This window comes from Melozone crissalis, unplaced genomic scaffold, assembly GCF_028551555.1.
Source record: "Melozone crissalis strain CALT ecotype California unplaced genomic scaffold, PUWL_Pcris_2 ptg000176l_1, whole genome shotgun sequence".
In the NCBI taxonomy this organism is placed as follows: domain Eukaryota; kingdom Metazoa; phylum Chordata; class Aves; order Passeriformes; family Passerellidae; genus Melozone; species Melozone crissalis.
The window spans coordinates 471,859-492,617 of NW_026535943.1; the positions used below are offsets into that span (position 1 = coordinate 471,859).

The 20,759-nt window shown below is 55.3% G+C and overlaps 1 protein-coding gene across 1 annotated transcript; it reads right to left on the minus strand.

Moving 5' to 3' along the window:
* Nucleotides 1–1,202: 1,202 nt before the first annotated feature.
* Nucleotides 1,203–20,574, minus strand: STRIP2 (striatin interacting protein 2). The gene is made up of 21 exons (XM_054293655.1): nt 20,431–20,574; nt 18,928–18,997; nt 17,898–17,972; nt 17,671–17,805; nt 17,366–17,486; nt 16,620–16,688; nt 16,431–16,537; nt 16,190–16,317; nt 15,485–15,685; nt 14,113–14,336; nt 12,804–12,869; nt 12,110–12,173; nt 11,407–11,478; nt 11,212–11,286; nt 10,639–10,736; nt 10,034–10,160; nt 8,226–8,326; nt 6,396–6,462; nt 3,292–3,396; nt 2,347–2,551; nt 1,203–1,543 (listed from the first exon to the last, which is right to left on the minus strand). The coding sequence occupies exons 1-21, from the start codon at nt 20,572–20,574 to the stop codon at nt 1,293–1,295; spliced, it is 2,505 nt and encodes an 834-aa protein (XP_054149630.1). The 3' UTR covers nt 1,203–1,292.
* Nucleotides 20,575–20,759: the final 185 nt, after the last annotated feature.

The following is a 20,759-nucleotide window of genomic DNA, read 5'->3' on the forward strand; positions in this document are numbered from 1 at the left end:
TGCACAGCACAGGGGGCTGCAAGAAAGGTGGGTGAGGGTGGAGGAGGGCAGAGGTGCCAAGGTGACACAGATGGGTGTCCAGGGGCCATGCAGGACCTGGCCCTGGTGGCACAGGGCTCTGAGCTGGGCTGTGCCACCCCAGCAGCAGCAGTGCCACCCCAGCAGTGCCAGGTGGAGGAGGGCAGAGGTGCCAAGGTGACACAGATGGGTGTCCAGGGCACATGCAGGACCTGGCCCTGGTGGCACAGGGCTCTGAGCTGGGCTGTGCCACCCCAGCAGCAGCAGTGCCACCCCAGCAGTGCCAGGTGGAGGAGGGCAGAGGTGCCAAGGTGACACAGATGGGTGTCCAGGGGACGTGCAGGACCTGGCCCTGGTGGCATCAGCACCTCTGAGCTGGACTGTGCCACCCCAGCAATGCCAGGTGGAGGAGAGCAGAGGTGCCAAGGTGACAGATGGATGTCCAGGGGACGTGCAGGATCTGGGCCTGGTGGCACAGGGCTCTGAGCTGGGCTGTGCCACCCCAGCAGTGCCAGGTGGAGGAGGGCAGAGGTGCCAAGGTGACAGATGGGTGTCCAGGGGCCATGCAGGACCTGGCCCTGGTGGCACAGGGCTCTGAGCTGGGCTGTGCCACCCCAGCAGCAGCAGTGCCACCCCAGCAGTGCCAGGTGGAGGAGAGCAGAGGTGCCAAGGTGACAGATGGCTGTCCAGGGGACGTGCAGGACCTGGCCCTGGTGGCACAGGGCTCTGAGCTGGGCTGTGCCACCCCCGCAGCAGCAGTGCCACCCCAGCAGTGCCAGGTGGAGGAGGGCAGAGGTGCCAAGGTGACACAGATGGGTGTCCAGGGGACGTGCAGGACCTGGCCCTGGTGGCACAGGGCTCTGAGCTGGGCTGTGCCACCCCCGCAGCAGCAGTGCCAGCCCAGGGACAGCACGGAATGCTGTCTCCATCCCAAGCCAAGCCGTGTGCCTGTGCTGGGAGCACATCAGCAGCCAGCACAGACCCGAGCAAAGGAGCGTGGGGCGTGTGGGAGGGATGGAATTCCCACTGGGAATCCTCACCTCACCCCCAGCCTGCACAGAACACGCCCGGGCTCTGAGCCCACTCTGCAGCCCGTGCTCTATGGTCTCCAGGGAGTCACAGGATGACCTCCAAAAGGAGGCGTCTGCAGGGCACACGGAGACCGCTCGGGTCCCCTGGGAAAGGTTCAATCTTTGCCCCAGCTGCGCTAAAACCCCGGATCCGCCCCAGCCCCGCGGGCGGCGGCAGGAGCGGGGCGGGCGGGGCCGGGGCCGTCACTGGCAGTGCAGCAGCTCTTCCCAGCGGATGGGCTGCGAGAACACCTCCCGCTCCAGCCACAGCTCGTACGAGCAGTGGAAGTCCTCGGGCAGCTCCAGGCGCTGGCCCAGCACGCTCTGCAGGCAGTTGTCCACCGGGGCGAACTCCGAGTCCTGCGCCTTGTCGTACCTGCGGCTGTTGAAGGCTTCGATGTTGGCCCTCAGCGTGCACTCCTCGGCCTGGAAATCCCACGGCCTGGCGTCGATGTCTGCAGGGGAGGAGGGACAACACCCAAATAGTGTGGGAAACACCGCTCTGGCAAGGTCTGAGCAAAAGAAAGGCTGAAGGTTTCACGTGAATTAACCAGAGTCACTCCGAATTATTATTATTATTATTCCTAACCAAATCCCACTATGCGTGCATTTTCATTTAAGATATCCCATAAAAATATAATTACTCCTGCATTAAGGACTGTTTAAGATGTCCCTTAAAAATGTAATTATTCCTGCTTTAAGGACTCTCTATAATTATAATATTATTTTTTCTCAAAGACCCCACCACTTTTACTAAAAACCTCCACTGACCACTGAAGCAGGGATGAAGACTTAAAAGATTTAAAACCTCATGAGCTTATTATGAGCTCCTAACCACAAATATTTTAAAATTTGTGCAAATGTAGCTATGAATGGTATTGAAAAGCTGCAATAACCATGACATTATGTCATATAAACATATAATATGAAAAGAATCCCAGTATTTTCAAAGCTGGCTTTCACCAGCTCTAAATCTGATGGTGCAGAGCGGTGCCATGAAACTTCTGGAAGAAATGCCCAGCTGTGACAAGAATTTCGGAGGTTTGAGGCCAAAGCAAGTGAAGCAAAGTGAAACTTCTGGAAGAAATGCCCAGCAGTGACAGGAATTTTAGAGGTTTTGGGCCAAAGCAAGTGAAGCAAAGTGAAACTTCTGGAAGAAATGCCCAGCAGTGACAGGAATTTTGGAGGTTTTGTGCCCAAGCAAGAGAAGCAAAGTGAAGCTTTCAAAGGCACGGGCAGAGGACGGGGCAGCACTCACCGTTGCCGTAGGCCCAGTCGTCGTTCATGCGGTGCCGCACCTTCTGGTAGATGGCAGACATGGTCTTCATGTTGCTCTTCCTCCACTGGCGCCCCAGGTACTTGGTCTGGATCTTCAGCAGCTTGAGCACGTAGAGCTGCATCATGGCCTGCTTCACCTTCAGGGCCCGCTTCAGGATTGGGGCTGATTTAAACACCACCAGCATCTGCCAGGAGAGCAACAGCCATCAGAGCAGGGTGCTGGGGGAGCCACACAAACAAACATCTGGGCTGGTGTGGGCACCAGCACCTGGGAGCCACACAAACATCTGGGCTGGTGTGGGCACCAACACCTGGAGAGCCACACAAACATCTGGGCTGGTGTGGGCACCAACACCTGGAGAGCCACACAAACGAACATCTGGGCTGGTGTGGGCACCAACACCTGGGGGCCACACAAACATCTGGGCTTATGTGGGCACCAGCACATGGGGAGCCACACAAACAAACATCTCTCTGGGCTGGTGTGGGCACCAACACCTGGGGGCCACACAAACAAACATCTGGGCTGGTGTGGGCACCAGCACCTGGGAGCCAAACAAACATCTGGGCTGATGTGGGCACCAGCACCTGGGGAGCCACATAAACAAATATCTGGGCTGATGTGGGCACCAACACCTGGAGAACCACACAAACCCCCAGGAGGGAGAACAGGAGAGTTCAGCACAACCAACACTCTGCACGGGGCTTGAGGATCACAGAAATAATGTTATTTGCAGGAGAAAAAGTATTTCTGCATTCAAGGCTCAGTCTGTGGAAGACAAAAGGGAAGATGATGAAGAGCAGAAGCTCCAGCACTTCCACAAGGAACCCCGAGCACAAGGCCAGGCTGAACCTGCTGTGTAGAGCCAGGGAGATGCTCCAGGTGAAATGCTGGAGGGTCTCAGGGCAGGGGACACCCCCTTACCATTGTCCTCGAGTGTTTCCACTTGGTCAGCTTGTTGAGGATCCTCAGCAAGTTAATGCAGGAGAACAAATTCCTCCAGCAGAACTGGTTGCTGTCTCCAGCTTCCTGCAAGGGGAGAAGTGCAGCCCTGACCACAGCGTTCATCAGCACCGCCACAGAGATGTCCCAAGGCAGAAATCTTTATTGTTATTGTCTGCACAAGTCTTATTTCTGAGGGAGGACAAGCAGCAGAGCTTCCTCCTCACTTTGGTTTTCCCCAGAATCTGCTGATGGTAACCCTTCTGAAACATTCCACTTTTAATCTGCTTTTGATTTAGAGCTAATAATGGGATAAATCCCATTATTCCATCATGGGAAATATATTTTGTGGTAGATTTGTATTCTTTGCTTACAGCCAGAGAGCAAATTTCAGCCTGGTGATCACCACTGCTTTTGGTAACTATATCAATTAACTCATGCTTAGGGCACACATTTCCAGTAAAAGGAAATCACAGCTCAGCACAGGATGACAAATAGCAACGTTTGTATCAAGAGGATGAAACCTTTCTGTAACAAAAACCCCTCCAGCCTAAGTGCTGCTGAGACATTGTTTTAAATATTAGCTAACTGTAAACACCCCCAGCTCCAGCTTGTGGAAATACTGCACTTGGAGATTTAATCCCACCACTGCAGTAACTTGCTCCATGTTTGAACAGCTCCAAGCCCAGGAGAAACGTCCCACAGAAATCCTGTTTGGGGATTAGTGCACAACAAGGGCTGCTGAATCTATAAAGCACTCACAGCCAGCTACAGCCTTCTTAACTTGGGGCAAAAACCCAACCCATTCCAGGATCTGGGCAAGAAAATCCCACCAGCACAAGCCCTTGGCTTTTAAATGCAGGTGCCAGCCAGAACCAAGGAATCACTGAGGCTGGAAAAGAGCTCCAAGGCCATCGAGTCCCAGCTGTGACCAATTCCCACCTTGTCCCCAGCCCAGAGCCCCGAGTGCCACATCCAGGAATTCCTTGGACAGAGATGGGCACTCCAAACCTCCCTGGGCAGCCCCTGCCAAGGCCCGAGAGGCAGCCAGAGGTGGGATGTCACCAGAATGTCACCAGGATGTCACTGAGGTGCTGGTGGATGCTGTCTGGTGCTTTGGGGGTCCCAAACTGCAGTGTCCCTGCACTGCCACATCGTGCCCAGGCCTAACTTGCACTCTCTACACCAAGTAATTACCCCAAAGATCCCAGTGGAACAAGCCAATATCCATTTCTTAGGCTGATGGATTTGTTTGTCACCAGTCTGATGTCTCTACAGATTGAAGGAGGGAGGGTCTTTCCATCAGATTTATGGGAGGAGGGAACAGGCCAAACAGACTTTAATACCTTAATACTTTAATACCCTTCTAAGGGGTGGGTTAAGCCCTTTGCAGACCCCTCTGGAGTGACAGGAGAGGGGAGATGGGGACTGGGCAGGATTTGAATCCCCCACCACCTCAGGCACTCCTGATTTACACCGGGTGGGGACAGCAGTCACCCCACAGGCCCCCTTGGGACACAGCTGGGCTCATCCTGGCTCTCCTTGGGATAACCAAACACACATCACTGTGCTCAACCCACTGAGAGCAGAATCACCTGTGACATCCTCTGGGAAATGTTGAAATCCACTGGGCTGTTGAAATCACTCATCAGAGTGACAAAAAAAGCTCCAACAACGCATGAAGTGCTGGCTGAAAAAATATAAATAGGTGCACAAATGTCTGCCTCGAGTAGCAGGGTGTGTCTAATTCCTATTAAATCCTTAATTCCATGGGTATCCTCCCTAAGATGAACCCTTGTGGTAAAACTCAAGTTGGTTTCTGCATATTTTCTAATTAAATTGCTCTCCCTTGAGGATAACATCTGTGTCTGCTGGGGGAAAGTGAAAGGTGCTGTCGTGGAACGTGACAGCACTCAAACTGTCCAGACCCTACTGGGAGAATTTCCCTAAAAACGCTCAGTTTTCCCCTACAGCCTTAAGGCTGACTGTGAGGATTGCACGAGCCATGAAACCCTCCCTGAAGTGTCACTAGATGTCCCCACCGGTCCAGGATACGGTGGAGTCTGCAGGGCTGGATGGGGACACCCAGCCCTCAGCAGCCCCTGCACCTGGGGAAAATCTCTCTGATGATTTTGACCTTTACACACCTAAGGAAAGCAACACAGGCCTCAGACTGCAGCAGCACCATGAGATCATCCCTGCCCAGAGTGGATTTGCTCAGGATCCTTCTCAATGATTTAGGGTCTCCATTTTCTGTCCATTATTTCCTGTTAACCTCAAAGCTTTTCCCTGTGCTGGCCAAGTCCAACCTCCTCTGCACTTGAATTATTGTAATTATAATAACAATTACACTGCCAGTGTTATTGTCCCATCTGTGGTCTGTGTGTTTGCCCAGCCCATCCTCTGGCCAGCCTCTGGAACACTTAAGGCTCCTCTCCATGGGGAATTTGGTTCATTCCTTAAGCTGGTATCTGATAGAACATTAGTGCCCAGAGCAATTAAAACCTGGGAGGCAACAGCCTCTGGGTAAATTCTCTTTCAAAGCACAAGAGTCTTGTCAGAACAAGAGGAAACAGCCTCAAACTGTGCCAGGGGAGGCTCAGGTTGGACATCAGGAAGAATTCCTTAGGGGAAGGGTGGGCAGGCCTTGGCAGGGGCTGCCCAGGGAGCTTTGGAGCTGCCATCCCTGGAGGTGTCCAAGGAATTCCTGGATGTGGCACTCAGGGCTCTGGGCTGGGGACAAGGTGGTGTTTGATCAAAGATTGGACTTGATGATCTTGGAGGTCTTTTCCAACCACAACAGTCTCAGAATTCTGTGATTCTGTTCTGTCAAAGGGAAACCCCCAAACCCAGCTCTTTTTATGGGGTGCCCAACACCAGCAGTGCCTCTTCCCCACTTCCCCACAGCTGACAGTGACTCAGAATAGTGATGGGAGGGATTTTCAAGCCTGGAGAGGAAAAAAAGTCCAATTTTGGAAAGGTTGGGGGCTACAGAAAAAGAAGACAGCGAACAGAAAACCCAAATCCTTCCTCATGCTGTCACAAAGAGCAATCCTGGCCACAAAAACCCTTTCTGTGCTGCTTACCAGGCTTTCTGCTGTGAGCTCAGGCAAGTCACAGACCGTGCAGTGGGGATAATCCAGGACAGAGATGCTACAGAAAACAGGAAAACAGGGGCTTGTTAGCCAAATGTCACCAGTGTTAGGCTGGATGTGACACACATGTGATCAGGGTCTAAGAAGAAAAAAGTTTTTATTCTGCATGTTCTCCAGCTTATGTACTCTTAACAAAGCGTGATCTTAAGTCATCAACTACATCACAATAACTTATTATATTCATTGGTGCAAAGCAATTAATATCAATATAATTGGCAAAAGTTTTACAGAAATTTAATAAGGCACGTATACACATCTACTTATGCATGTAGTCTAGCTTACAAAATTTTTCATGTATCTTTTCTAATCTGTTTCCATGCTGACAGCCTTGTCTTCTTTGCTATGGATACACTGGAAAATCATCAATTGTTATTTCTTCTATTAGCTCAGCTTGGCTTGCAGGCCAGCTGTCAAGCCATTCTACACCACCAATTAACACGAGAGAAGTTTTTAAGGTGATCTGTATGACCATGCCCAGGAATCTGTAACATTCTTCCTGCTCTGTGCCTGGAAATGCCACAGGTGGTTTGGGTGGGGAACAATCCCATCCCCAGCAGCCGTGCTGATGGCACAGACAGCACCCAAAGGGGATCCCAGCCTCAGCACTCCTCAGCCTAATGGGGCACATTGATGCCTCCTGGCTCCAAAGCTCCATTCTGAGTCCATTAATAAGGACACAAAGGGTTTGGATCCATTAAGACATGACAGATGAGTAATTCATATGCATATTTAAAAAGGGGAAAAAAGTAAACAAAATCGATCTGAGGTTCACAGGGAGGCATTGGGTTGGCAGCAGGAAAATTTATGGTGAGCGAATATTTAGAGTATCATGTTTTTCAAAGGCTTCCAGGCCTGTGGAATTTGTAAAAGCAGTCAATGAAATACAGCCAGAACTGGAGTTTACACCTCCCTGGCTCAGAGTATCAGAAGCTGTACATCCCACCTGCCTCCCAGGTGCATTTCCTGCCTGTGAAACCTCCATCCCAGAGCAGAGGAGGGAGCTGAGTGCTCCTGGGATATGTTTCTTCCTCACTTAAAAAACACAGGAGCAAAAGTGGAAATATTTACAGCAGGAGGATCAACATATTACTTCCTATTTTTCTATGCGTGCCTCCTCGCACAGACACAACCATACCGTGCAGGAGACAGCCCAGCCTACACACGCAGCTGAAGAGCCACAAAAAGAGCATCAGAAAGGAAGAAAAAGGATCTTTTTATCATCCCAACACCCTGTGGAGCTCCTCTCCAAACAGAGAAATCCTGCCATGGTGGGCTGTGAGAGATCTGTGCTGTCTCAGGTCTCTGATCCATGGTGGTCCAGCCAGTGCCCTGCCCAAAACGGGGCTGGTGCCTCTCTCAGATCAGCAGTAAAGGGCAGTGACAGCTATGGAAAACCTGAAGGAGTCAGGAAAGCTCAATTACAGCTACAAGAAGTGGGAAAGGCCTGGAAGAGCCCATCCCATCTGGCGTGGATGGAGCTGCGGCCCAGGGATGCTCGATGGCACTGGATGGCTCCCCAGCAGTCCATGTGAAGATGAAAAGCACTTTATTTTAAAGGCTAAGCCTATTTTATGAGATTGGAAACCCAGCATGCAGTCATCCTCATCATGCCAAAGGGATCTGCTCCCTCCACATGTTTCTGTGGTGGACAGGACAGCCCAAAGCCTTGTGAGGCCACCTGGGTCCCCCAGGACATCAGGGCTCCCCGAGCACGAAGCCTTCCTGCCCCACCACCCATCTGTCCCCCAGCAGGGGCTGTACCTGTTTTTGGCAGCGATGTAAGACATGATGTTCTGGTTGAAGAATTTCAGGATCAGCGGGATGCAGTTGGCAAACACCAGGTGTTGGGACACGTACTCAAACTGGGGGAGACAAGGGAAGTGGATCAGCATTAGGGGACAGCTGGGAGCACCACCTGGGAATGGAAACCTTTCTCCAGCCAAAAGCAGAGCACTTGGTTTGCCCCAGACACCCCACAGAGCATTCTGTCCCTGGAGTTTGCTGTGTAAGGTCTGTGTCATGCACAGCAGCTGGAAAATTCCATTTGCCACAGAGAGGACACGCACACTTCACAGCAGTGCTCTGGGAGTAGCTGCACATCATGGCTTCTCAAAATTAAATCTGTGGAAAAACAGTGTGTGGGGAAGAGGGAAGGGTTGTAGCTATTACATGAGAAAATACAATAAATCCTATTGCTCTCACACACTAATCCCAGTTCCCTCAGAAATTTTGACTGAAACAATATCCCTATTTTCCTACTTGCTTTTAATTCCTCTCTCCCTCAAAGCTTTAAATGGTCTTCAAGGTCCCTTCCAACCCAAACCACTCTGCAGTTCAATACTACAACAAATCTCTCCCGTCCTCTAAAGATACAAACTGCAGCAAAACCCAGTCCTATCCCATCCTGCCCTTCCCATGCCTCTCCATCCAGATCTCCAGTTTGAGAGGGAAGGAACAGTTTGTTCCCATCTCAGCCTGGTGCCAGCTGTCAGCATTGGCACACCGCAGATGACACAACAGCACAGATGACACAGCACTGGGAAGTGCTGGTGAGTAATGGACCCTTCCAACCCAAACCATTCTGTGGTTCAGCGGTTCCTTCACTTCAGACCTGCTGGAGTTCTCATGGTGCTCCCTGAGACCACCTTTGGCACAGAAAGAACAAAACCACCCCGATCAGGCACAAAGAAAAGCAGGATCAGGGGGATTCAGGGAACCCTGCAGCTTTCTCCAGGCTCAGCAGCAGGCTGCAATGCCCTCCTGCCTGGGGGGAAGAAAGGAGAGGAGCTGCTTTGAAGTGAGAAAAATTAACGAAGGGATTGTGGTGAGCGGGGGGAGCAGAACAAATGTAGGATTGTAAAAATGTGGGAGTTGGTTTCATTTCACCCAATCCAGGACGTGGATTTATATTTATCCTCAGTTAAATATCAGTGGGTTTTGTAACGCAGAGGGATTTGTAGCGTGCTGAAAGCTTTAACAGAAAAAATTAGAAAACATTAATTGTTTGACTTGCAGAACGAGTGGAGAACTGGGCCACAGCTCAGATTAGTCCTTGGGTTTTTTTAACCAAGGTAAGCCCTGGAGTGGGTGCAGTTTGATTGGTGCCATGCAGACGGAACAAAAACCACATTGGGAACAAAAATCAGATTGCAACTATGACCCAGATCTCTGCCTCTGTTGAAACTGGAGCCCCCAGAACCCGATCCTGCCAAAACCAGAGCAGGTGACCTCGTGAGGTCCTTCCCAGCACTATTTCTGGGCACTGGAGATGACAGAGCAAAAGAGAGTCTTGCCTAATCCCCTTCCTCTTCCCCCTTCTGCCAGGGAGGCTGGTGCCATTTCCTAAATTTAACCTGAATGGATGTTCCCAGAAGCCTAAAAGCTCCTGCCGTGTCAGTAGGAAAGGTGTTGTCAAAGCACAGCGGGGTTACCCCAACCTGAGCGACCCTGGACAAATCCTGGAGCTGTGGAAATGTGATTACAGCTCCTCATGGAAACTCTTCCAGGAGAGGGTTTATGAGGAGCTTCAAGCCCAGCTGGGCAGTGGCCATCCCTTGCTCTAGGCCCACCTGGTAGATGTGGTTCAGCTTGAAGTGCTTGAGGAGCAGCAGCAGCAGCGCCGAGATGCTCTTCACGATGATCTCCTTGTGCCTGTTCACGTCGATGCCCAGCTTCATGCTCTGCAGCACGGTGATGCTGCGTGGAGGGAAAGCAGCTCCTGGCTGTGGCAGCAGGGAGCCAAGGGACCCCGGAGCTCTCCTTCACCTGGGTGAGCTCTATGAAATCAAGCACCTTCACTCCTCCTGCGACTCCCATCTCCTCCCATCCCACCTGGTGATGCCAAAATGTGTTCAAAAAAGGTGGCTTGCCTTCCATCAGGAATCCTGGCGGAGCGGTAGGAAGGACACCTCCTGTTTGCTGACAGATCTTTATGATTTGGGTCAATTAGCAGGATTTTATCATTTGTGCCACTTAGCTCGGAGTGGCTGCACTCAAATCATGGCAGCATCACTGCCTTGGCTTTCACAGCTCTGCCCTGGTGCCAACTGGAATTCACACCTACCCAAACAGATACCCCAAATCTGGAGCCCCCCAAACCTATTGGCTCTCCTGCTTGGTCCAAGGCTTGGTGGCAAGGCTGGGATGGCCGGTGGCCACCTGGTGAGGGACTTACGGCATCTCTTCGGGCAACACGTCTGCCAGGATGTTGATGGAGTCAGTCTTGGCCTTGGAGGTGGGTGCAGCAGCCAGCAGGATCTTCAGCAAAGCGATCTGCAGGAGAGGGAACGTGTGGGGGAAGGTCCAGGAAAGGGAATTCCTTCCTTCTCCTTCACTTGCCAGAACTGGACAACTCCAAGCCAACCCTAGAGGGTTTCACCCGGCCACACTCAACCTCTGACAGACAGGACAAGTGTGGGGAGCTCAGCAGCTCTGTTTGATCCTTAAGCTAAGGCATCTCATGTGCCTGAGCTCTGGCAGGGAGGGTAAAACAGCACAAGGAACACCTGAAGTTTAAATGCACTTAAATTCTGTCTCTCCCTACAGAGCCCACGTTACCCAACCAGCATCTCAGAATCCTCTGAATCCTCCTCTTGGACTGCACTTTCCTCCCAGCTCTGCTCAGGATTCCCACCAAAATCTGACATTCCAGGTCCTGAACCCCCTCCTGTGCTGAGCTCTGCAGCTCCTGGACTGGCACCATTCCCTACTCCAGAGCTTTTCCTTCCTTTAAGGAACAGGAGCTTACCATGTACTGGGGGAGATTGTACAGCATTGCTCGATACAACACCTCACAAGGGGTTTCTTGCACTTCCTCTTCCCCCTAGGGCAGAGAAACATTAAAAACAAGGGAAAATGAAGCAAAAATAAGCATGGATTTATGTGACACTTTGGGAACCTCCCATCTTCTCTCTGGTGATGGGGTGAAGCACTTCCTTCTTACCAGAGACATGGGGCACTTCTCCAGCTCCTCCTCGTTCTTGATCTGGACATCCGAGATGGAAACGTACTTGTGCTGGCAAAACACACAGACAGAGGCAGAGCAGCGTCACAGTGTCACAGGAAACAGGGCCAGCAGTGGTCACTGCAATCCCCAGTGAGGGTGCAGGGCACAGCAGAGCCACGGGCACCTCATCCCTGAGTGGGACATCCCTGAAGCCCCTCACACCTCTGCCTTGGGTTACTTCCACCTGCTCCCTCTAGGAGCTCTCTGTAAGGAATTAGAGGGACAATCGCCTCCAAAAGACAGCCCAGACCCTGGATAGGGCCAGGTGGCCTCTGGAGGGGTCTCATTCCCCACAGAGCACTGCAGGAGCTGAGGCTGGCTGCGCTTCCCCCTGGGAACAGCACATTTGGGAATGTATGTGCAAACCCAGCTCTGAAAGCCTGTCACCTTCAAAACACATGACAGGCATTCACCAGGAAACAGGAATGCCACACCTTGGATGAAGGGAAAGTAAAAATCCTGGAGAGGCCACTTGAGGACTCAGTTTTTAATTTTCTGCCCCAATTCCTGCAAGAAGCTCCAAAAGCTTTTCCTGTGGCACCCAACTTTTTACTCCCTGCAGTAAGAGTGTTTCAGGGAGGGTGGCCAGGAGGATCCACGTGGTGGCTACCCCATGCCATGCATGGAGCCACCATCTCACCTGCTTCAGGGTCTTCACACTTTCATGGATCGGCCGTGGGAGCCCTATCAGGGTTTCAGTGTCCCTGGGGGAGAGGAAAGAAGGTCAGTTCTGGGAAGGACATCCATGCTCAAACATTCCCACATCCTAACAGGTAAAAGAGGGAGCCTGGAGTCTGCTGAATGCGTCCCAGATGGGTCAGGAATTGGGAGAGGTGTTGGCCTGAACTGCTGCCCTCCCAGCTCCTCCCCACCATGCCTGCACGAGGCAGGAGAGACATTGGGGTGGAGAATTGGGGTGAAATCAGATTGAATCAGAATCTGGCTGAAATCAGATGACATCACAAATAGGGTGGAGCCTGTCTGAGCCCAGCACTGCACCTAAAAATGAATTGACCCTGCTGGGCCAGTCCCAGGATGACTCTGCACCCACAGCTTGATTTATCCACAAACTGAGTAATTTGCTGTGGATACCAAACTGTCTCAGCTGCCTTTCACATCAAACCAGCTCCTGGCTTGGGCCAGTGGTCACTTATTTTGGTCTGATTTTTAATAGAAAGAGGTCCCTGGGGAGCAGCGTCTCCAGGAACATGCTTTTCTAGCCCTGCTTTCATTGCTGCAGCTCTGGCAATGCCTCGAGCTGGGAAAGCCTGAGCTTTGTGCTTAGCCCCCACTGATGGAGGCTGCAGGGCAGGTTTTGGGGACGGCACACTCACTGTCCCAGCGTGAAGCCGATGAATTTGTTCCTGCTTGCTTCCAGGAAATGCTCGATGTCTTTCTGTCTGATGGAGCAGCGGAGAGACAGAAACAAGGAGAAGGTTGGAAAACAGCCACGGACAAGATCACAACCTCAGACTGATTTCTAGAGATCTCAACAGCAGTGGGCAAAATCCACATTTGCCCTCACTGGCTGGGGACAATGAGAACCTAAACCATTTGTATTTGCTGTGCAGCTCCACGGGAACACGTGAGTAAACAGAGAGGAGTTTTCTGCAGCCAGCACCTTTGGATCCACCTCCTGTGCTCCTCACACCATCTCCAAGGAGCATCTGCTGGCTCTGGGAGAACAAATGTTGTCTCCACGGTCTGTCAGAGCACACGCTGCTGCTACAGCAGACTGACATCTTGTCCACCTTGGGCATCTTTCATGGGAACTGCTGGGCAGCTCTGCACTACAAGCAGGACATGAGCTGTGAGCCAGGGCTCTCCTGGACAGAAAGGAATCCAGCTGCATCTCCAGCCAGCAGCCAAGGAAAGCAGCAGCCATTGGATTTCAAAGCTGAGAGTGTTAAGTGACGTGGAGCACCACAGCACCACCATGGAGATCCATGTGGGAAACCAATTCCTGCTGTGTTTCTGCCAGGAATGCTCTGGACAGACTGACTTAACCCTGTCACTGCTCCTATCTCAAAATATCTGCTTGCTCCTGTGTTTTAAAGATACTGGATTAAATCCAGGCTTGGGATAAACAGTAGAAAAACCCTCACATGGATCAGAGGAAAAGAGGTTTTCACCCTCTTTTCCTAACATTCCCTCACTTCATGTGTGGATAGCTGCCTTAGGAAGGAAAGGCACCAACTGCTTTGTCCTTAGGTGGTTTTCTCTGCCACTAAAAAGGCTTCACCTGACAACACAGGGGTCCTACTCACCCAACAGGGTGTCACTGACCAGCTCCCAAGGTGATTAGTCAAGGGCTTTGTGCTACCAAGATCCACTGGGACCTGGCTGGGAAAGCTGTCCCTGCTCCCACAGCGCCCCAGCACAGCCTGGGATATCCAAACTGGATTGCCACTTATTGGGCAGTAAATTGGTTTGCCCATTTATTGGCTCGGGCTGGGTTTAGCTGAGCTCTTCCCCAGAATTTACACACCACACGTGGCAAGTGGCCAATCCAGAAAGGACCAACAAAAAAGAGAAGCGGAATCACTTCAGTTCAACCAGAGGCCAAAAAACTTGCCAAAACACTGCAGAGAACTCCAGGACAGGTAGGTGTGGGGCGGAGGGCGGTGACACCGGTGGCTTTACCTGACTTTGGGGGCCCAGGGCAGCCCCTTGGGGAAGGACACCCTCTCGATGGGCAGGCGCTGCGCCGGCAGGGCGGGGATGAGCGCGTCCCGCTCCACCAGCTCCAGCTCCCCCTCCATCCCCCCGTCCACCTCGTCGTTCTCCTCTTCATCAACCCCTCCCTCGTCGCTCTTGAAGGGATCTCTCTCGTTGTAGATATCCAAGCTGTCCTGCTTCATCAGGGGCTGCAGCACAAGGGGAGGGAAACACTCAAGTCACTTCAAGGATTTTATTTCCCTCTCAGGTGCTGGCACCAGATCTCTCTGTCCTGAAAGGATCACGCTCTCAGATGTTCCTCAGGTAAGGGTTTCCCTGCTAGCTCTTGCCACCAAGGCCTGCACAAGAATAATTCCTTCTGTACCTCTAACCTTCCTGCTCTAGCAGGTGCGACCCTGTTTTCCACCTTAACTTTTGGGGTTTCCATCTGACATCTCTTCCTTAGCAAAAGGCATTTCCATCCCCAGAACACAACACAGCAACTCCAAGAGCGGAGCTAAGAAAAGAACTTGCTGTGAGCAGTTTGCTCCCTGGTGCTTATCAGCCCTTTGCCATAAGGTCAGGATGTCCTCTGGCTTCCTCTGGATCAAACACACCCCATGGGGCTGATCTGTAGCAGTTGAAATTGGTGGATGAAAAACTGGACATGCTCTGACCTCGTGTTCTGAGAGCCCAAATTCCCCCAGCCCTGGGCTGGTCCCCCAGCATGGGCAGCAGGGGAGGGGAGGATTCTGCCCTTGTGCCCAGGTGAGACCCCACCTGCAGGGCTGCCCCAGCCCTGGGACACAGCAGCAGCACCTGGAGAGAGCCCAGAGGAGACCCTGGAGCTGCTGCAGGGCTGGAGCCCCTCAGCTCCCAGGAATCCAGGCTGGGAGAGCTGGGGGTGCTCACCTGGAGAGGAGAAGGCTCCAGGGAGAGCTGAGAGCCCCTGGCAGGGCCTGCAGGGGCTCCAGCAGAGCTGCAGAGGGACTGGGGACAAGGCCTGCAGGGACAGCACCCAGGGAATGGCTCCCACTGCCAGAGGGCAGCCATGGGTGGCATCTTGGCAATGAGCAATTCCTGCCTGGGCTGGCATTGCCAGAGCAGCTGGGGCTGCCCCTGATCCCTGCAGTGCTCAAGCCCAGCTTGGCTGGAGCTGTGAGAAACCTGATCTAATGGAAGGTGTCATTTGGAACGGGACGGTCCTTAAGGTCCTTTCCAACCCAAACAATTCTGTAAGCCTAGAACTGGAAAACACCGGAGCACCTGGGGGGAAGGGAATTACAACCAGAGCGCTCCGGGCTCCTCCTGCCGGTGCAGGGAACCCCTCCGGGCCGGGGGACGCTCCCGCTCTCACCCTGCGGCTGCGGTGGCTCCGCTTGGGCTGCTGCGGCTGCTGCGGCTGCTGCTCCACGAGCTCGATGGCGCAGGTGGGCGGGGAGGCCGCCCGCATCCCCCGCACCACCTGGATGCTGTCCTCGGGCAGCGGCGGCAGCCCCAGCTCCTCCCGCCGCCGCACCTTCATGGCCTGCAGCGCCTCGAACCCGCCCAGCGTGAACTGCGGACACACACGGGGAGAGCACGGAGTGCACACGGTGCACACACGGAGCGCACACGGAGCGCACACGGAGCGCACACGGAGCGCACACGGAGCACACACGGAGCACCCAGGGAGCACCCAGGGAGCACACACGGAGCACACACGGTGCACACACGGAGCGCACACGGAGCGCACACGGAGCGCACACGGAGCACACACGGAGCACACACGGAGCGCACACGGAGTGCACACGGAGCGCACACGGAGTGCACACGGAGCACCCAGCCCTCCCGGGCAGCTCCCAGCTGGGGCCATCAACCAGGAGAGCCGAGGGGAAGGCACCACTGCACTCCTTTCTCCAGATTCCTCCCCCACCCCACATCCTCAGCCCAACCATCCCAGAAGGATTTGTTCCTTGTGTGACCTCCCGGTGCCATCCTAAATAACCCCGTCACGGTTGGGTTGAATGGTGGGGAATATCCAGGCTCCAAGTTTCTGGAGCAAGGAAGGGTTTGCACTCACCAGGAGCACCTTCCAGAGCAGGAGCAGGACCTTCTTCATGGGGAAGTGTGGAGCGTGGCCGCTGCAGAACTTGGTGACCATGGTGAAGAGCAGCAGAGCAAAGGGCTCCTCAGTGTGCACAGGGAAACCTGTGCAGAGGGGACCAGGAGAGGGTCAGAGCTGATCCCCCATCCCTGAGCTGGCCCTGCTGCTCCAGCACCACAAAGGGAGCTCCGGGGGCACAGTGAACTGTGGGGCTCACTCAGCTCCATCCTGAAGGTCTCCCGGCAGGTTTTCCACTCGGGGGGATCCGTCTCCTGCTCCACGCGGACGTTCTCCACCATCAGGTACATGACACTGAGCAGGACCCTGCCAGGACAGCACGGCAGGCTGGCGTGAGGCCACCGTGTCCCCAGAGGATGTCCCCCAGCCCTGCCAGCACCAGGGGTACCTGAGCTCGGTGCTGTCGGCCAGGGAGATCGCCGGCTTCCGCAGGGCGCTGCTGCAGGCCTGGCTGTTCCTGCAGGGCAGGGCAGAGCTCAGTGCCAGCCCCCTCACCCCACCCAGCCAGCCCCTGGCAGTGCCACGCGGGACAGGTGACACGGCTGGGGCACCTCCCCGCGGGGAGGAGGAGGATGGGGAGAAAGAGGATGAAGAGGAGGGTGAGGAGGATTGAAGAAGAGTGCGAGGAGGATGGGGTGAAAGAAGATGAAGAGGAGGAGGATGAGGAGAAAAGGGTGAGGAAGATAGGGAGAAGGAAGACAAAATGAGGGACATGAGAAGGATGAGGAGAAAGATGAAGAGGAGGATGAAATAAAGGAGATGAAAAGGAAAAGGGTGAGGAGGATGAGAAGAAAGACAATGAAGACAAAAAGGGTGAGGAGGATGAGGAGAAAGAAGATGAAAAGGAGGAAGGGGGGAAGATGAGGAGAAAGTGGAGGTAGAAGAGAAAGAGGAGAATGGAAGAAGAGGGTGAGGAAAGTGGGGAGGAAGAAGATGAAGAGGAGGAGAGTAAATTGGATGGAAGAAGAGAAGAAGGAGAGAAAGCGAATCAGAGAATCAGAGAATCACAATCATTTTGGTTGGGAAAGACCTCCAAGGTCATCGAGTCCAAGAAGTGCAGGGGTGAGAAGAAAGAATGAAGTGAAGAAGAGGACAAGGAGGGAGAGGATGGTGAGGGCAGCGCAGTCCTCTCACTCAATCTCCATGTTGAGGAGCTCCAGGAAGGCAGAGAAGGTTCCCAGCTGGTACAGGAGGAAGCTGTTGTGCCGAGACCAGTGCAGGACATCACCTTCATTGTCACAGTCCCCAAAGACACCTGGAGAGGCCCCAGAGAGAAACCCTGGTGAGGGAGGATCTGCCTCTGAACCCCTGGAGTCCACAGGACCACCCCAGGCAGGAGCTTCACTGCCCCAGCCTGGCACAACCCTGTGAAAAGCTTCTCCCAAACCCCCACGGCAGCAGATCCGAGGCCACATCCAGCAGGGGGGACGTGTCCTCACCCTGTGCCAGGTACAGGATGGCCCGTGCCACTCGGAGCCTCTTGTCCCTGTCGACCACCTCCAGCCCATCCAGCAGGTGCATGACATAGGCCTTCTGCTGAGCCCTGTCCAGCTCCAGCCACCTCCTGTCCGGCACTGCAAAGGGGACAAAGGGACACGAGTCCATCAGGGGCTCCCCTGGGGGCTGCTCTTGCCCCAGGCCCGGGGTGCTGAGCCAGGGCTGGTACCTTGAGTGTGAAAATCCTCCTCGAAGCATCTCCTGTTGTGGCTCAGCTCGGGCTCCTCGGTGTAGCTGTACAGCTCTGATGGAGACAGGGATCAGCAGGGACATGGAGGGGCTTCACCCTCCTCCTCATCCCCAAGTTCCTTGGGAAGCACCCCTGTGCATCCAGGCAGACATGGGACAGAGACCTAAACTGCTCCCTGAGCCCTCCTGCGGCTCCAAGGGCACCAATGCCACCAACCTCATCCCCTTCATCCCCAAACTCATCCCCTTCATCCCCTGCCTGGGCTGTTCCCAGCTCCAGCTGCACTTCCAAATTCATTGGGGTTTTTGAGGGGACATTTGGACTCTCACTTAGGCAGTTTGGGAATGAAGGGAATGCAGGAACACCCAGGCAGGACCTGCACTGATCCCTCACCCAGCAGCTCGGACATTTTTGGTCCTGCAAATAGGGACTGGACTTGGAGGGACACGATATTTCACCTGCTCTTTGTAATTCCTGCCTGTGCCTGTCGGATTCCTGCCTGTGCCTGTCGGATTCCTGCCTGTGCCCACAGAATCCCTGCAGTCCCGAGGGGCTGAGCAGCACCACGGAGGACTGAGGTGATCCTGCAGGGAAGGAGGAAGGATCCCTTGCACAGGAAATGTGTTTTTGCCAGGCCAGCTGAGATACACCGAGCTATAAATAACCCCGTTTTCCCCGGCCACGCTCGGGAGCGGGGTTAGGGAGCAGAGGCAGCTGGAGGGACACGGGGACAAGGACAGAGCCGCCCGATAAAGGCTGGGCGGCACCTCCCGCCTGGGCTCTGTCACCGGACACTGCTGCCACCCCGGCGCTGGCGGGGCAACCCCCGTGTCCCCACGGTCCCTCTGCGTCCCCGGGGAGCGAGCGGCTCTCTAATAATAACCCCGCTCGCTCTGCTGCTGCAGGGCCGGCACCGCTCCGTGTCCATCCCCCATCCCGGCGGGATTCTCGTTTTCCCTGCCCGCCGGGCACCTGGAAACAACAATGCAGCGCCCGAAACCCGCTTCACCTGCCAGCTCAGCGCCGTGGCCGTCGGCATCCCCGTACTCGAATTCCAGGTTGGGACAATCCACGGAGCCCTGCGGGGAGCGGGATGGGGTTAGGAGGGGGCTGGCACAGCCCCGGGGATATTTCGGGCTGCGGGATGGCCGCCAGCGCTCGCAGCCTTTGCGCCAAAGCTGCTCCAGCCGCCGCTCGCAGGGATGGAGCGGGGAGTCCGTGCGGGGCCGCTTAAACACGGCGGAAATGTGGAAGCCGTGTGTAAAACCAGCATTTCTCAAATCGCAGGAAAGGCAAAGGCACGACACAAAATGCCGGTGAATGTTTGATGCGTTTCAGAGCCCTAAAAACAACCCCCGGGGCCGGTTCAAAGCACAAGCCCGCGGGAGGATGCTGCGGATCCCCGAGCTCCGTGCCCAGCGCCGCAGATCTGACAGCTCCCGGGGCCGCGCTTTGCCTTTCTGCTCTCCCCCTCCTCCCCTGCGGATGAGGAACTGGAGCATGAAACTCGGCCCGAGGATCCCGGCGGGGCAGCGAGCGGGCAGCCGCAGCCAGACGAGCCAAGGCCGGCACCGCGCCGCCCTGGCCCGGGGAAGGGAACACACGAATGGGTAATCAAGGAAATGAACATAATTCCCGTTCCGAGTCCCGGCATCCCTGCTCGGCAGCCGGGCTGGGGCTGATGCGCGTCGTGGCCATCAATATTGATGAGGCACGAGCCCGGGATGAGCGCTGGGCTCAGCAGCGCGGGGTTCTCAGCTCCCAGCCCGGTTCCGCAGCCCCGCCGCGGCTCGGGCGCTCAAAGCCGGGCAGGAATTCGGCAAAGCGCGGGCAGCCCTAATCCGCTTTGAGAGACGGAGGGACCGAGGCGGCGAGCAAAGCAAAGCCCAAACTCACGAGTCGGGGACACCACTTGGACGCCGTTCCCAGGGACCCTGTGGGGGTTAGGGAGCCCCAAAGGTGCCCAGGAACATCGGATCCCGGTGGGATCCTGGTGACCCCATCCCGGTCCTGCTCTCCCAGCCCGGCACTCACGAAGCCGCACGGGCGCAGCCGGGGCAGAGCAGCCCAGCGGGGTTTGGGGGTTCCCCCGTGCCCCGGGGCTATGGGGGCAGGAGAGGCGAACGGGACAGCGGCACCCGGACCTTGGTGAGGGGCAAAGGGAAATCTGCAGAGTGTGGGGGAGCCCAGAGCCCAGGTGGGTCCCCAAACCCCTGCTGGCGGCTCTGGGCGTGGGGCTGGGAGGTGCCAGCGCTGGGGCTCAGCTAGCACCCCAAAACTCTGCAGCTGGGTCTGGCAGTGCCCCTGGGGCTCCCCGCTCCGGGCTGGGCATCGCAGGACCCCTAAAGCGTCCAGTTTGGGGTAGGGAGCACCCCGAAGTCCGGGAGCTCCCCCAGTCCTGGATAAGGCTCCTTCCGCAGGGACCCCAGCCCCGGAGCAGGGACCCCCCCCTACGCCACAGCAGGTCCCGGCGGAGCACGGGGGGTGCCGGCACCGAGCTCCGCGCCCTTACCTCGGACTCCTTGCGCTGGCTCCTGAAGAGCTCCCGGCCCTTGGGCTGTGTCTGGGGCTGTGTCTGGGGTTGGGGCTGTGGCTGGGGCTGTCCCGGGCGGGCCCTGCCCGGGCCCGGGGCTCCGCCGCCTCCCGCCGCCTCCATCCCCGGCCCGCGGCCGCCGCCAGCACGTGGGGCCGGGCCCCGCCACGCCCCGCCACGCCCATTGGTCCGCCGGGGCCGGGGGCGTGGCCTCAGGACACTCCCCCGCTTCACCATTGGTCCGGATCGGGATGGGGCGGGGCCAGAGGTAACGGTGAGGGGAGTCGGGGGGACCCGGGGGGACTGGG

Coding starts and splice junctions, on each gene's coding strand:
- STRIP2 (XM_054293655.1), bottom strand. CDS start 20,574: ATGGAGGCGGCGGGAGGCGGCGGAGCCCCGGGCCCGGGCAGGGCCCGC. Junction 17,806..17,897: donor GGAGGATTTTCACACTCAAG/GTACCAGCCCTG, acceptor TCCCCTTTGCAG/TGCCGGACAGGAGGTGGCTG. Junction 6,463..8,225: donor TACATCGCTGCCAAAAACAG/GTACAGCCCCTG, acceptor TGTTTTCTGTAG/CATCTCTGTCCTGGATTATC.